The sequence below is a fragment of the Trichosurus vulpecula genome, chromosome 4, assembly GCF_011100635.1.
Source record: "Trichosurus vulpecula isolate mTriVul1 chromosome 4, mTriVul1.pri, whole genome shotgun sequence".
NCBI classification, from domain to species: Eukaryota; Metazoa; Chordata; class Mammalia; order Diprotodontia; family Phalangeridae; genus Trichosurus; species Trichosurus vulpecula.
Genome location: NC_050576.1, coordinates 103,238,404 through 103,255,436, shown reverse-complemented (window position 1 = coordinate 103,255,436; position 17,033 = coordinate 103,238,404). Strand labels below are relative to the sequence as shown.

Genomic DNA, 17,033 nt, shown 5'->3' with positions numbered 1-17,033 from the left:
GTGGCCTCTGAGCCTGGGTTCACCTTATGAACACTGACGAGACCCAGAGCTCTCAATACCTCAGTTAGGCAACTTTAGAGTATTCTTTTGGTTTGTTACCATCTCCTTTCTTTCCCTCTTTTCTTTCTCTCCTTTTTTTAAAGACAAATTTCCCTCTGTTGGCTGTGCAAGGAGAGTCCCCTAACAGGTGAAAGAGAGGGCTGGCTTTTTTCATTCTTCCCTATAGCTGCCCTGTGCTGCATGCCCTCTCTGTTTCTCCCCTCCCTTTTCAAGGCCTCGCTCCAATTCCACCTTTGGGGCCTCTTGTGGTGGACCCACAAAGGTTGGCACTTCCTGTTTCATGAATGTCTGGGACCAACAAAATGGTGGCACTTCCTGTTTCTTAAATGTTCTGGACCAACAAAATGGTAACACATCCAGTTTCCTGAATGTTGACTTATGGAGAGGGCCCTGGGAAGGCAACATAGCAGTTGAATCTTGTGATGGCCCAGCTACATCTCTATTTGCACGAGGAGCTCAACTTCGGAGTAATGAGTGAATCAAGTGAATGACCTGGAGCTTCTCCATTTATTTCTGGAACAAGAAAGGACATTGAGAAGGTGTGGAGAGAGAAGATTCTTCAGGAACACTGAAACTCAGAAAGGAAAGGGCCCAGGATCCCAGAGTCCTGTAGTTTACCTGTAGCCTGAATATCAGAAATCCAGATATTCAATGTGGGTAGTTACTCGGAAAATGGCAGATTGTGAAGATTGAATTTGGCCAGAGCCTGGACCAAACCCCCTTTCCCTCCCTCCTTCCCCATGCCACCATGGACCTTTGCCAGCTATTCTCTCTTCCAAAAAGCAGCCTCCTGCAGTAGTCATGCAAGTAACCTGCTCTATGAAACTTGCCTTGACTTGCTGAGGGACCACCAGTCTGGGGAACTCACTCCCACTTTGTCAGCAGCAACAAATCATCAAGAGACAGAGGCTCTGTTTCCCAGAAAGATGACAAAAAAAAGACAAAGCCCATAATTCTCCATTCCTTAGAGGAGAAGGCAGATATTGGTTTCCTTCTAGAAAAGGCATACAGTTTGATTTGCATCTATTTCCCATCATGCTTTGCCTTTTAAAAATGACACAACTTTGGTGTGGAGATATGTAATTGGTGCAGAGCCAGAGAATTTTAGCAGAAAAAAAATGGTTAAAATGATCTTAGGTCCCTGAGGTCCAGATGAGAATTGGCGGTAGGTGAGAAAGATAGTTGGTGGACACTTTTGGTCTGAGTAGCAGAGTTACTACCTGGTGAGAGATAAAAGCCAGCATTGGGATTTTTTTTTCTCTCTAGTTCCTTAGGTTATTTTCCCCATCCCTCCTTTCTGTGTTCAGGGAAGGGAGAGGTTAGGTCCATTTGGAGGGACTGCAGAGAGACTTGCAAGGGAGTCCCCTGACTTAGCATTTTATAGGGATGCTCCTCTCTGGATTCCCAGAAGCATAGCTTTTATTCCAAATGGGCCACTGGAAGCCTGCTGGGGGAACTGCCCTATTGCCTCTCCCTGGGCCTGCTCCCATTAATCCCTTACTCACAGCATTGATAAAAGCCATATATTTGTTAGCCAAGGTTGCACTGAGTCCCCTTCCAGGCCCTCCAACCCCTTCTTCACACTGGGCAAGAGTGAGGCAAGTTTTGACAACCCTGTGGGATCAGTATCACCTTTCTCCCACCCACCAAAGGAAACGCAGGGACCTTAGGTCCCTGTTGCCTCATCTCCCTCCAAAACCCAAGCCTTTTGTTTCTTTAAGTAGGAGAAAGCCACTGATGGCCCAGGAAGCATGCCTTCTGAGTAGCACAAAATGGCAGAACTTTCTGTCTCACCCAGTCATGGCCACAACTGTTTTCCCCAGCCTACAAAGCCAGGTGGGGAGACCTGGGAGGAATCCAGAGAAAGGGATAGGGTGGGGTGAGAAGAGGACACGTCACATCTCTGGGTTTCACTGAAGATGGACATAAGTTTACTTTTTGTTAAGCAGGTGAGGTGGGATACTTCCTGGGAAGTAGGAGTCAAGCCTACCTGCCTTGAAGAGGGGATCAGGCTTTCTGCTAGTGTTCCCTGGTGGCTAGGAGGCTATTTTTATACTAGAGCCTATTTTTTTTAATGAGGGAAGAGTTGGACTGTAATAAGGATAATGGGTTTTAGTCTTTGCTGACCAGAGCTGTGATCATGGGGGCAGTGGAGGGAGAATTAGGGCTCTTTAGAGTAGGACATGTTGGTTTGATGGGAAGGACATGGGACTCTTCCCTCCTGCAGAGACATTTGACATTTTTAGTGACTTCTAAGCATCTCTTTCCTTCCCTCCCACTACTCTCATCTCCCCCAAACCTAAGCCCATTGATCAGCTCCTCCTTTAGTTTTCATTTTTTATTCTTTCCTTTTCTTGTCTCCCCCTCCTATCTGGACTTCGAGGAATCTAGTCTCTTTAGAGTACTTTCCATTCCTCTTCTCCCCTTCTTCGCCCAACAATTCCAATAGTTTTGCAGCATAGGAAGCCTAGAGAAAAGAGGCATGTTGGCCTCTCTGGGAATCCATCTGTCTAGAGGCCAGGCAACTAGACTAGGGACCTTGGGTCCCTCCCCTCCTCTTAGCTGACCTCAGTGGTTGAATGAGAATAGTGAATTTGACTCTTGACACCAAGCCAGATCTGATCATGTGAGATGGAAGGAATGGGCAGTCAGGTGTCAAATGGTTCCTGAAGAGCCAGGGAGGATCCTGAAGTGGGGGGAGGGACTGCAATTCTCTCGGGCTGGACAAGCTAACCAAGCAGATTGGCATCTGTTGCTAGTCTTGGGGTTTTTTTTTTGTTTTTTTTTGTTTTTTTTTGGCAGGGGGAGGCAGTTAGAAATGGGTGCAAGAGCTTGTGGAATTCCCAGTAGTGAGGATTACTGTTCTCTCAGGCTATCGGGCACTATTCAAAACACTCATTTCCATTTAGATCTGATTCTGGGGATCCTGGGACTTGGGGTATTGTAGGCGATTGGTGTTGGGTTCATAGCTAGAGGAAGGCTCTAGGGGGCTAATGGGACCTCTAAGTGTTCTTAGGCAGCCCAGGTTTGAGAGACAGCTGAAGCTCCCACTCCTTCCTCCTATTCATAGGACTTCAGTAAACCTGACCCATCCCCCTTATTTCATTATTCTCTCCATGATTCCATGGGGAACACCTAACTCCCTATCCTAACCTACAGAACCATTTTCTAATGGGAAAAGTAATGATACTAATTACTTACCCTGTCTAGCGCTTCAGAAGGCTAGGGGAATGAAACCACAAATCTAGTCAGACCCAGCCCAGGGCAACCGTGGGCAGGGGATGATATTCTGCACCCTCTCCTCCTCCCTCAGTCAATAGGGAAAGATGGAAAGAACTCTAGACTCCAGACTAGCCTTTCCAAAGGAGGTTGGGGTGGGGGTGGGAAGAGATGGTTGATTTGAATGAGTTCTTCGGAAGGTGCATTTAGTGCAGAAACTCTGAAGGAAGAGAGTTGGATTACATAGTTGCCTTAAGGTTTCCTGAAAGAGTTCTTTTGCTTCTGTTGAGTGGGAAATAGATTTCTTAACACTGTGTTCTTAGGGTTGTGGGAGTAGGGTTTGGAGTTAGACATCTGGGGGAAGGAAGAGATTTCCACAACTCATTCAAATCCCTAAGACAGTTCATGGTTTGTAAATAGCCCAGGCCCAACCCATTCCCATTTACCAAAGGTTCCCCATATTTGAACCCAGGAACAACCCTCTGTAATTCAATTTCCCTCAGTCCCTGGCTGGACTGTTGTACCATCTGCTAGGTTTTGTAGGTCCTGCCCTTGGAGCACTGGGCAGGCTGGGAGAGAAGGTGAAGGCACTTTGTCCCAAGTGAGATACTGTAGAGGAGTCCTGAGAGTCTGGCTCTGTTGGGAGGGGGTGACTAGGTGCCCCATTGTTACCTTTCTCTCTCCACATTCTCCACCACCCTCTCCCCTGGAGGGCCAGAGACTGAACACTAAGGATTTCACTTAAAGTGGTTTTCAAACTGCAATATTGAGAAGGGGACACTGTGACTTGAAGACACACAAATATAATTCATTTTTTAAGCGACAAAAAAAATTGAACCAACTGAAGCCATTCAAGCCTCATCTGATGCCCTTTCTGTTTGTGTTTAGTAATATATATATAAAAGAAGATTATATATATAATATATATGAAAAAGACATTTAATTAAGGTGCATGTTAATAAGCCTTCTGTAAATAGCCGCATGACAATGCTGAGATTCTCTCCCCACTGATCCACAGCCATTTTACAGAACCCATCAATGCTACGACTTCATTTTTTTATGTGGTATGAATGAGTTCTGTCTTCCCATCCCTAAAAGAGAAAACCTTCTGTCTGATGGTTATCATGTGACTGAGTCCTCCTCTAAGTGGGGAGTTGGCCTTTTGCGCATGCAGTCCATCCAAGAAGTAAGAAAATCAGAACCAATCTTCCTCCGTGCCCCTTACCCTGTCCCCTCCCTCCCGTCTGTCTTTGTTGGGTTTTGTAGAACCAAATGTATCTTTGTTGCACTGTACCCTGATCTGATATTTAGTGTAAACGTGGCTTTTGTGTTCCATGTATGATGTATCTGTCCCTCCCGATGTCTGAACTAACTGATAAGCCATAATAGGGCCGGTCTGTCAGACACCTGCCCTCTAGTTCCCAATGTCCTTTCCAGTGAGTTTCCTGAAGCTGCTTGTGAAGGGCTCACCTTCTGCCCCCATCCCCTCTCCTACTCCTTACTTTCTCAGATGAAGTCTTCATAGCTTTCCTCTGGGTCCTCAGAGAACAATCTCTGGATAGCTCCAGCATAAGCTGGTTCCTTTTGCTGTGGTTTCAAGGTTTTTGGTTCTATCCCTTCCTTGACTCTGGATCTCCATCCCTTTTGGGAACAAGATCAGTTCTTCAGGAGTAGCAAGCCAGTGTTATTGCCCTATGCACCTCGGTTTCCTTATGTGTATATGAAAATCCCTTCTTTGTTGACCTTAGAGGGTTAGCATGAAGATTGGATGGAGTAATGGATCAGAAAACACTTGGTAAAACATTGCAAAAACCACTGCTCAAAAGGCAGGAATTATTGGGATTCTTTTGCCCCATCTTGTCCTGCTAGTCAGGGCAGGCCCAGTTCAGAGTGGCTTGGGGCAGGGGGGTAGATTACTTTGTGAGGCTTAGAAAGAAGGGAGGGTACCGAGTGCAAGTGATTTCAACCTATCCTTTGGTTAAGGACCCGCACAGAAACTCCTATCCTAGAGAAGGTGTGGGTGCTGATACTCCATTATATTAGGAGAGGGAGAGATGGAGGAAGGCCCTGGATGTTCTGGTTGGAAAGCTCATGCTATGATGGATGGCTTAGGTGGGAACATGGGCTACCTAGCTCAGGCTTCAGCAACTTCATACTCCAGGGGCCACTATTAGAACCAAGCAGTGACCACGAGGATCCCTAGCAGAGGCATGACAAATTATTGGCAACAGGAGTGGTTGAGATCCATCTAGAGGCCTGGATGCCCCAGGTTAGCAGGCCTTCTTTGCTACCATATGCTCTCACCCGGCCCACCTCTGGGAGGAGCTGAGAAGAGCAAGGGCTAACAGCAGAACTAAGTAGGTCCCATCCCTTTAAAACCTGAACAACCGCATTGAAGAAGAGCTGCCAGGATCTGACCCAAATGTGGGCTATGGCAGAAGCTGGAGAGATCATTCTTGAGCAGGCTGGAGACAGCAGCACCTCCCTCCAAACTCCTGGGGGAGAGGTCATGGGTGGACAAAGAGAGATGGAAACAGCAGAGAGATGAGAGGAAAGAAGAAAAACCTGTCTCTCTCTAGCCCAGCTTGGGTGGGTGGGGAGAACTTTCCCACTTTTCAAATCCAGAGTTGATTGGAAATGGAAATAGTAGGGTTGTAGAGAAGGCTGGGGTGAAAGGAGAGGTGAATGATCTGGAGAATAGTGAACATCTCCATCCAATCCGCCTTGAGGGTTAGGGCTCTGGAGTCCCTAGAAACCGTTCCTTAGAGAAACTGAACCACTATCCCCAAACCCCAGTCCAGGAAACTGGCTTGCTTCTTCCTGAATATCCTGGGACCTACAGAACCAGAGCTGGGGTGGACCCAAGGATACCTCATTGCCCACCCCTACCCCAGCTGGTCACTGGATGTCATCCTCATCAGATATCCCCCCAACCTTGCCTCACATGAACGATAAATGCACAGATGTTGCCCCTTAACCTATCATGTCCCAGTCCCCTCTCTTTCCCCAAGCTTGGCAATGTCCCCCTTTCCTAGTGTGGACTCTTGTTTTTGTCTGATTTCTTGTCAAATTGTTATTTTGTAAAGAGCTGCGTCTCCTTATTAAAGAAATGAGCTGAAAGAATGCTGGGGGAGGGGGGAGCCTCTAGTCTGTGTTTGCTGGGGAGGGAGGGGGGAAGGGATGGCGGATGTGGAGGGATGGGGTCCTGAGGCCCCAGGGTGACCATTCTCCTGCTTGGCACCTTGAGGAATGGGACCGCAGAGAAGAGCCACACAAGGGCCATTCTCCATTGATGAAAGAAGAGGAATGGATTCACATGTTGGAATGTGTATGCCAGGGATGTCAGGACAGCCAATGAAGCATTCTAGCATTTTCTCGGAGGCCCAAACTTTTTCTTGAGGGCCTAGTGGTGGAGGGAAAGTAGCCCCTTGGAGGGCCAGGGTTGAATGAGGACACCTACAGCAGTGCCTTTCAGCAGGCCAATGCCGATGGGTGAGGCCAGTCTTCCAAGGGAAGCTGTACCTGGCTCCGGGTCAGGGCTTTGGAAATGGAGTTGCAGATATTTTTCTGAATCTTCAGTTACGAAATAATTTCCGATTATCCTGTAGCAAAGTGTGAGGGGTGCCTTGTGCAAGAGCTGGGGCTCAGGTGCAGTACCTCAAAAGTGGTTCCAAGAAATGGTTAAGCCCGGGCTCAGCTCCCTGTTCGTCCTGCCTTCTCATTTTTAGGAGGTCGTTGAAGCAGCTGCTGCTGCTGCCATTTAGAGAATTTACACTGAGCGTCTTCCATGCCCCTGGTCCTGGAATGGGGCTGTGAGATTCCAATTATCTTGAAATGGCAGAATTGCTCTCCAGCTGAGAAAGATTGGGCGGGGGGGGGGGGGGGGGGGGGCGGGGAGGAGGGAAGGGTATTGCATAGAGATTGCAATGAGGCTGCCTCAGCTGCTTAGAGCACCTCTTGTTCCAAACCAGCTTACAGATTCCATCTTCACCTCATCCCCAACCTCTGCCCCCACACAATGGAGTGAGAGTTTCTGTCTGGGTACAATAAAGATACAGCATTGTCGGGGTGGGGGGGAGGTAGTTGGGGAGTGGATCACAGCTCTAAGGGCTTCCTAGGAGTTCAGATACTTTGATACCAACTCATTGACTGATGAGGGAAGAGGGATTACAGGAAAAAACTAATCATCACAATACAGGATATGGAATGATATAAAAGGATAGTATACCTTGGGGTAGCTAGGTGGCACCATAGTGCACAGAGCGCTGGGCCTGGAGTCAGGAAGACTCATCTTACTGAGTTCAAATCTGGCTTCAGACACTTGCCAGGTATGTGACTCTGGGCAAGTCACTTCATCCTCTTTGCCTCAGTTTCCTCATCTGTAAAATGAGCTGGAGAAGGAAATGGCAAACCACTTCAGCATCTCTGCTAGGAAAACACCAAATGGGGTCATGAAGAGTCATATATGAATGAAATGGCCAACAACAAACAACACATAGTCCCTGGGGCTGGGGGAAGGAGGTCTGAATGAAACTCTTGTTTCAATGGAGGGAAAGGCAAGGTGGAGTGAGCCTAATGACCAGCACAAGGGATGGACAGGAGAATTTCCTGCCTACAAATGGTTTGAGAAAAATCTATCACCAGGGAGAGGTAGTGAATTCCCCATCACTCCGAGGTTTTAAGAGAAGGCATTTTTCTGCTGAGAGGCAGGTGGGTGAATGTCGAGGCTTGACCTGAGCCTCGGCCACATCCTGGGAAGTACACACATTATGAGAAAATCATTCAGGTTGTTCTTTTACAAAGTGAGAGAGCCCCAAAGATGAAGCAACTCCCTGGACTCCCAGTATCATAGGACCAGAGGTAGAATTAAAACTCTGGGCTCCCGATGTTCACCCAGGGACTTGGGCCACACCCATTATAGCACCCAACGAGTCTGTTTTCCCCTCCGGCCCTCACATCCCTGAACTCCCCGTTTTGTTGCCAAGGATCCCCTTTTCTGACCAGGCCTGAACTTTTCAACTATGATATCATGTATGCGAAGCAGGCTGCTACTTTGGCCCCAAACCCCATGACTGCAGGGGAAAGGAATTTCCCTTCCCCGTCCAAGTACTGTTCGCTCCAAGGCAGTGACCAAGGATTTCCACTTGGTAGAAACCAACAGGTTGAGAAAAGCCAGAGATGGAACTTAACTTCTGCTAAGGCAGGTCAAATCCGGGCCACCTAGAGGGTGCCAGTTGGTAGTCACCACCCCTGAAGTGAAAGGTGGGAGGTTGGGGGTGGGGGTGGGATGTAGCAGTTTGCCTTGAGGCAAACATTCCTCCCACTCCTGTCTGCTCTGAAACCAACACCCCCCCCCCCCTCCCCGGCTCCCACACCCGGTGCAGTGTGGAAAACTTCAGGGAATTCAGATCTCCTAAATTAAGCAATGGACTCACGAAAGAGAACATAAGCTGCTTGAGGTTAGGGGGCTGTTCTCCAGAACATGGCAGTCCTTTACATGTAGCAGGCGATTCATCATCTTGTGGAATTTGTTAAATTGTCAAAGACTAGTATAAACTGGTAAAAGCTTTAGAGTGGATATCGGCTGACCAACAGGCTAGTCAAAGCTTGCTGAGTAACCCTGGAGAAAGTGAGCCACTTAGCCTGCCTCCTTGGGCCTCACGGCATCCACCTATAAAGTAATTTACCTCTTCTGCCTGAAAGGCCTTAAGCTACTCTGGTCTTGGTGACATTTCCCCTTTAGTGTTTCTCTTACGCACAGGTGCCTCTCCTGGCCTTTTAATTGCCTGAGACCTTCTTGAGGTTGGGAAAGTCCTTTAAAATGGATGGGAGAGTGACACTCATTTCTGTCCCAATCTGTCAGGGGTAGCCTAGACATCCTGAATGGAGGCAGGTAAATCAATGAAATGGCACTCAGGAAATTCTTCTCAGGTGCAAGATCCTATAAACCCAAGACCCAGGACAGATACAGATGCAAAGTTAAAACACAGTTTTATTTACTCATTTATAAATACTGTTGTGTTTACAGGCATCATATAGATGTGAATATTATTATCTCAAACTTTCAAACACATAATAATACTATATAGTGACAACCAGTAAAACAAAATCATTCATCTCAGGGTTGAAAGGCCACTCAAATTTGCATAAAAATACATTCGGGTCACAAGAGTCCCACATCCCCCCCTTCCCCTCCCCCCCCCAGTGTATTTACAGTTGACTGAAGTTAGTCCATACAATTCAGCTGAAAAAAAAAATGGTTATATCCAGTGCTTTAACAGCGGTGAAAGTAAGGTTAAGGGATGAAAAGATGCAGAAGACATAGAGTGTTGCCCTCCAAGCAGGAAGGTAGTGCATCTTCTGGCCATTTCCATCAGTCTAATTTAGGCAGGGCAAGAGGAACAAAAGCAGAGATGCTACAAAGCCTATCTCCAGATCATTCAGGGGAGAAGGGGGTTGGGTTCTCCCCAGGTGGCAAAATGGGAAGGGGGAGATGGAAGCCCATTCCAACCATGGTCTGGGGAATCAGGGCACTACTTAGAGCCACCAACAAGTTACCATACACTGGCAAGCTAAGAAAGGAGAGTGATGGGGCCTCAGATGACACTCAGGCCTCATTCAGGGGCTTCTCTACCCATTCCTATTGGTGTCTTGTTAACAAGCAGCTTCAGACCTTTTCCTGTCCTCCATCAGATGCTTAGTTAGAATTTCTATTCCTGGGCTTACTATTTTGTGAAGGGACAAAGAAGCCTTAATAAAAGTGGGGATCTGGCTTGTATCTGCATGGCAGAATGTTTCAGCCTGAGTATGGTCTTTGCCATAGCTCCTTACCCTTCAGAATATCTGCTCTGATATCTGAAGGGAACACACTTTCTTCAGAAGGCAACTAGATTCCCCTAGACAATCGCTCCTGGGATCCCCTCGTTGGAGTAGGTATGCACTGAGTTACTGACAAAAGATGTACCCAGCCCTCAGATTTCCACTCACTAAGCTGGAGGATATCACCTGGATCCAGGCACAGTGTGGCCAAGCGAGAAACAGCTGAGTTATTAAGGACCACACCTGGATGAACTGGAAAGTGATCTTTATTTTCCCATGGCTACCCATAAGCCCTCACTAAAAGAATGACAGGGAAATTAAGGACAGTCCAGGATATATTCAGCACTGATCCCTGCAAAAAAAAGGTCTGAAGTCATAGTTCTGTGGCCTTCCTAGAAGTGACAGGAGGATGTCCTGAACAAAAGCCCTATGGACTTTTTTTAATGGGTCCCTAGCCCATTAGGACATCAGGACCCCTGAAACTGAGGGCATTATGTGGTGTTCCAACTTCCATCTCACTGCATTCTTGGAAAAGCTCCTTCACTAAACAGACATCCACTCCACAATGCCTGGAACAGGAGGAAATGTATGTGGGGAAGAAAGAGAAGGGGACATCTAGCCATTCCTAAAGGACATAAGGGGGTCCTGATGTGACCCTTAGGTGACACTACAAAAGAGGAAAGGGGCATTCAGGGAGGATTTGAGAAGAGATAATCCAAATGACATCATTTCCATGGTCCAAAGTAGGTGAAGGGATTATCAAAAGGGGGGCTCCCAAGATAGGGAGGGCTGGGGATAAGAAGAGATAAACTGTTGGGACCATTGAAGACAATGGTGTCCTATGATTGCATCTCCAATTGAGCGTCCCACATCTTTACACAGCATTGACATCAGCTTAGCAATTCCCAAACCCCTGTATTATTGATAAAAGAATGATCTTAAAATTTCTAATAGATCTCAGACGAAGTCAGAACAATCATTAACGGGAAAGCTATAAAACCAAGCCTCTGCCTTCTCCACCAGATTTTATCTGCAGCTCTTTTTTGAGGATGGAGGAGGGATTGATCCTAAGTGACCTGTAGAATGGCCAGGGGTCATTCTTTGACCACCACTCCCAAAGGATAGGGAACAGCTTCTCTCAGGTGCACAGTTCAGGTTTCCTACTGGAATTTTTCTCTAGTGAACTGCCTTATTTGTTGATAGCTGTGATACTAACAGTTTCTTGGCTGCAGGAAGAAGTTGGTCTGTTTTTCCAAAGTAATCAGAATGCAGGAGATCAATATAGCAGCCGCAATGTTGGGCTGATGCTCCTGAAGTGTCAATACCCATTAAGAAAGTTGATTAAAATCTAGAACAATGATTTCATACTGCAGGCTGAAGCTTTAATTCTATATGGCTAACCTTCCCTTTCAGTGTCAGTCTTGGCCTCTATGCATTGTGAACCTCAATCCCACTGTCTAGGTCTTCCCTCCTTCCTGCTCCGGCACGTGCATACAGACGACTCTCCCTTACCGGGCTTTCAACTTTCAGTCCTACTCATTGCACTTCCATCTCTTACTCTGTGGGGCAATTTGCTGAAGACAGATGGTGCTCAGTAAGACAGGGCCCCGCCTGCCTGTTTGCCAATGCTTATTGACCCAGTGGTCTCCTTTACAAACCTTCTACTCTCATGGGAAATTGCTTTGAACAAAACCTCAGCCACTCCTTCTCACACCAAACAGTCCTGACTCTAGAGAAGCTCTAAGGAACCCAAACTAGGGGCATCTGCAAAGTAAAATTTTTCTCTTTTTGCTGTAGAATTTGGGTCTATTTATGAAAAAGCTGGGGCGTGGAGAATACAACCAGACTGTGGGCCTGGAGTAAGGAACAGTGGAAACCAAGCAAGAGGTCTTGGGAAGGTGGTGGGCCAGGCCTACAAAGAGCTACCCCCCATTTCCCATTAAAACCTCACCACAAATTGCTTTCTGCCCATTTCTCCACAAGCTTCAATTTCCCCCTCTGCAGGCTGTAATGTCCTTATGGAGCCATTTTGAGGAAGAGCGAATGTAACACCATTCGATCACCCTCAGTATTAAAATCACTTTCCAACGAGGCTGACAAGTCAGCCCTGACTCTGAAGACTCCTATTCAGAAGAAAACAATGATGCTCTTATGCTTGAGTTTCCCAAGTAACAAACAGCAGCAGTTCTGCTAAGGATGGAAAAATGCTCTAATCTTCTAAAAATTGTCATAGACTCTCGGTGCATGAGATATCTAGTCAGCCTCCCTCATTTTACAGATAAGAAAACAGGCCCAGAAATACAGCATGTCCAAGGTTACCCAGTTTACGACAAAACCCCAGGGGTAACCCCTTCTATGAGGTTGTGTTCATTTCCTCTCAGTGCTGCTTCATTTTTTGGTACAAAGGGATTACATCTGTGCTAGGTTGTGGCCATTTCTGCAAGACTCGTGCATGGTGTTCACTAGTTGGAGTTGGGGGCCAAGAATTTTATAAAATCTTGGTAATTCCTTAATGCCAACACTAACCTGGCAGAGATTCAAGAGACAAGGGAGAACTCCAGGGTTAAAAATCAGGTCATCTCTCAACTTGCACCTCTTCATACACCAGATTCCTACTTAATCTAGATTGACTGAAGCCAGTGGGGTCAGTCAGTAGGTAAATATATTGGGGGGCGATGCCCTGAGACATGTCAGGATAGTGAGGATGCAGGATTTAGGAATGAAGAATTAGTAAAACCCAAAGAAATATTTTCTCCACATCATTTCTTCCTACAATATACTAGTCAAGGGCCCTCTCATTCTTGTCTTTGTATACCTGGCCCTTGGCACTGGGCCTTGCGCAATGAACTTAGTATCTGCCGAAATTTTCATTTACTTTCTAAGGGAGGGCATAAGGAGCCTTTTGATGCTATTTGTATCGCTTATGCAATCCAATTTGCAGCAAGAAGTGACCGAGACTGAAATGCTGCCACGTCTGAGGGGAGACTTCAACAGGATCCAGAGGCACCCTGCCGCAATTCTGGAAGAGTGGTGGTGGTGACCAAGAGGGTGACCAGGGTCTGAGGCAAGGCAGTGGAGTGCACAGCCTTGTGAGTACCCCTTGCTGACCTTCATTCAGGAGCTTTTTCATTTAAACAAGGAAGTTGGTTTTTTTAAAAATAACTCAGGTACTCTCTGCTTCACAGAAACCCCAGGTTTAATGAAGAGTCTCTCACTCCTTGGATAGCAATATAGCAGAGGTAAGCATATGTGTTTTGGGGCTGCCAGTGAGCTGCATGAAAAGCTGAATATTTGTCAGTGGCTTCAGAAAACTCGGGTAGAAGCTGGAAGGAGGGGTAGGAAGGTCAAAGAGGGAATCAGATATATTCTACAGTCAGAACAGACACAAGTGAGGTTTCTAGAAAAGTCAATTGAGGGGGACTGCCCCAACATAAGAAAATCTAAGCAGCCCTATTTGACCTCACTCTATTGAGATGGCCAGAGATATTTGAAGAATTTGATGGTTTTCTCCTAAGGGAGATAACTACTGGAATTCCCCAAATGACCAAAACATGGCTAGATAATATTCCAGTGTCTTTTATGACATTATAGACTATCTCATTGATTAGAATAAAGCAAATGCTTATAGTACAACTCATCTCACTCATTACCCTTAAGTGAATATTTTTCCAATTCTGAAATGCCACCCAAATATCATAGAATAATAGCTTTCCTTGACCTATGGTTGGAAAAGGAATCAACACATCATTTTGCAAGACTATAAAACTGAGTTTTGGTGAGGAATACAAAGTTTGAAACCCTTGAAATGTAACTTCTGATTGCTAGATGCTTCAGACACCTAGGAAGAGTTTCTCTACTTTGATGAACAGAGGAGACTCAGAGTGGGCAGAGGCAGTATACATGAGAAAACTGATCACTGGACTTGAATGAAAACTCACTGAATTTTATATAGCAAGGATGGTACCCCCAAAGTCACATCTGAGAAAAAGACTGGGGTAGTTCTAGTTGACCAGAAACTCAATATGAGCCAACAGTGTGATGCAGCTGCTAAAACAGCTAATGTTCTCCCATGCTGCATTAATAAAGACAAGAGTGTCCGGATCAAGGGAGGTAAGAGTTCTACCATATGCTCCACTGGTCATACCACACTAGGAGCATTACACTAGGAGATGGTGACCAGGAGAGTGGAGAGCCTGGAGACGATCAGGAGGAACAGCTGAAGGACATTTGGCATAGAGAAGACATTTGGGGAGGGAGAAATCCATGATAATTGTCTTCAAATATTTAAACGACTGTAATAACTGTATGGCTCCAGAGGACATGTTGTATCAGTGAATGAAGCATAGTGTTAGATTTAGGAAGAACTTCCTAAAAATTCAAGCTAGCTAATAATGGAACATGCTTTCTTACAGTGAGCTTCCCGTCACTGGAAGTGTTCAAGTAGAGGATGATCTATCATCTGTTCTGCCTAAAATGCTGTAGAAGCGTCAGTTGGTTGGCTGGATTAAATTACCTCTGGCTCCTTCCAGCTCTAAGACTCTATGATATCATAACTCACTTAAATAGCTTGAAGACACTCCATTTTTCTTTTTGCTTCTCCCTCAAGTTGTTTCCCCACTGATTTTTTAAGATGGAAAAGCCTCTAAGAGCAGGCCACTATGTCGTTCCAACATTTAAGTTTCTTCAGTCCTCATCCCAGCAACACGAACTGCTTTTAGTTTTCTTGGTCATTATGTTCAAGTTATGATTTCCCACTAACACAACTTAAGCCTCTTTCCAACTTGTCTCCACTCTGAGCCTTTCACCTGCCTCCCTCTCCCTGGGCCTCCTTATGTTGGGCTATTTTCCCACCAGAGACATGCAGTAAGGCTGAGAGGAAAACAAAACACAACATCCTCCCTGGGATTGGGGGGGGGAGTGGGGTTTTCACAGCCTAGATAGCATCTAGAATAATGGGTGAGGTGCTTGTGTGCACCCTGATGGTACATGACACCACCCTCAGAGAGGGAGCAGGTGCTGCTGGCTGATAGGGTAATTCTTTTCCCCTGACAGCTTCAGAAAATACCACTGTAAGTAGCTAAGGTCAATGGAGCTCAGATGCTACAACATGGATTTTAGATGGGTGGCCAAGCGGGAAGGGAAAAGGAGAGGAAGAAAACACTAAGTGAAGCAAGGCCACCTGGGCCCTGGGGAGAAAACTGTACAAGGGGGAGTGGAGGTTGAGGCTCTTCTGCAACCTTACCAAACAGATGAAATAGAAGTCATGTAGTCGCCATGAAAAGATGTTTCCTGGGAGAATGAGAACAGTCTCACTGTGAAGCAACTGTCACCCAAGTCTAATAAAAACATGCCCCCGGCAGTTGTCTGGTGATTAAATCAGTCCAGCTGTTTTCCTTGGGCACATGGCACTCCCAATGGGATCCCTGGGCCAGCAGGTGGCAGCCTTCACACTGATCCACCCTCCTCCCCCCAACACACAGGGCCAATGGACCAGGCTATTGCTGCGATGGTGCTGGTTGAGAAGGATAAGCCTTTCAGGTCTGGACTGAGTCTAATGTGAGCAACAGCGAGCGCCAGAGGCGCTCCACCCTGCCCCAGATGGCCATCTCTCATTACCACCATGATGTCTCCATGAAAACTCTCCTAAAACATGGGGGTAGATGAGATCTGGGGTGTGCAGGAAAAATAAATGTTTGGGGTGGTGGGACAGGGAGGGGTTCTTCAGTCACAAACACTGACTCCTTTTGGTTGGAAGGTGGAGGCAGAGGGGAATGGGGGCTGGGGGACGGCAAGTGCTTTCCCTTCCAAAGAATGAGTCTATTTGGACAGCTTGCTGATAACTCTGATGAGGGCACCATTTTCATCTTTCAGCCTCTGGTTGTCGGACTTGAGTTCTGTCAAAACCTGCAAAGACAACAAAGGTGTTGGAGCTTCTAAGCATTCAGTATTATTCCCTCCTCTATTTTCATCCCCGAGTAGCCCGAGGCCGGTATCCTGAGCTCTATATATCTCACCTCCTCAGTAGTCACCCCAGGAGAAGAAACTCCCACCCCCACCCCTCAAAAAGGAGAAGTACAGCCTCTTGGTAGTCTCTGATGAGACTGGGGACAAGTAAGAAATGACACCCCTGTCTTGTTATTTGGACTACCACTGTCAGCGGCTGGATTTTCCACTTTAGACTTAATATGGTGTAGTAAACAGAGATGCTAGACGTTGTGACTGGGAAGACCTCAGTTCAAGTCCATGGGCACTTAACCTGAGACTTTCCTTCACCTGTAAAATGAGAATTGTAAGTTACACCATCGTCCCTGACTCCTTGTAAGCCTTTGAAAGGCTCAAATATAAAGCATCTTGAAGCACTGTGCTAAAATGTCAGCTATTCCTTATTTTTGTTTTCCATGGACTTAGTGAATCATTTCTAGTCACTGATAACCTGTAAACCTTTTATGAATTCGCTCACCTCCAGCCTGGAGAACCTAGGAGAATCCCAACTGAAGGAGATGAAGAAATGGGTGGGAGGGAGGACAATGGGGAGTGACAGGTGAGGACAGAAAGGATAGGGAAGGGAAGCTGGTCAGTACCTGGGCTTTAGAACAAGGCATAGAGAAAGTAACTGGCAGGCTTTCTATACATGGTGATGGTAGCTGTTATTCCAGGCCACTAGAGGTTAGAGAACCTTCAATGATATGACAGCTCAGGAAAACGACACCTACTCACATGGTACATATTGATTTCTGTTAAATCTATGGGCATCACCACAGATGAGAGTTTGCCAAGTGCTCCTACTCCACTGACGGTCATAAAAGAATGCCAAGGTCTCCTTGGTATCATGACCACAGGCTCAATGGCTATCAAAAGACTGATGCTCTAAGTTTCACTGACTTGGAACTTGTCCCTGGAGGACAAGGACCACTGTTCTAGTTTGGGTGGTAATG

General features: G+C 46.4%; 1 protein-coding gene across 5 annotated transcripts in view; it reads right to left on the bottom strand.

Annotated features, from left to right (window-relative positions):
- Nucleotides 1-9,253: 9,253 nt before the first annotated feature.
- The window catches only part of PPP1R12B (protein phosphatase 1 regulatory subunit 12B), a 256,546-nt gene continuing 248,766 nt past the window's right edge, over nt 9,254-17,033 (bottom strand). For all 5 annotated transcript variants that reach the window (XM_036757286.1, XM_036757291.1, XM_036757288.1 and 2 more), the window contains one exon: nt 9,254-16,002. In XM_036757286.1, coding sequence (XP_036613181.1) covers nt 15,959-16,002 — 44 coding nt within the window. In that variant the 3' untranslated portion in view covers nt 9,254-15,958. The remainder of the gene's footprint in view (nt 16,003-17,033) is intronic.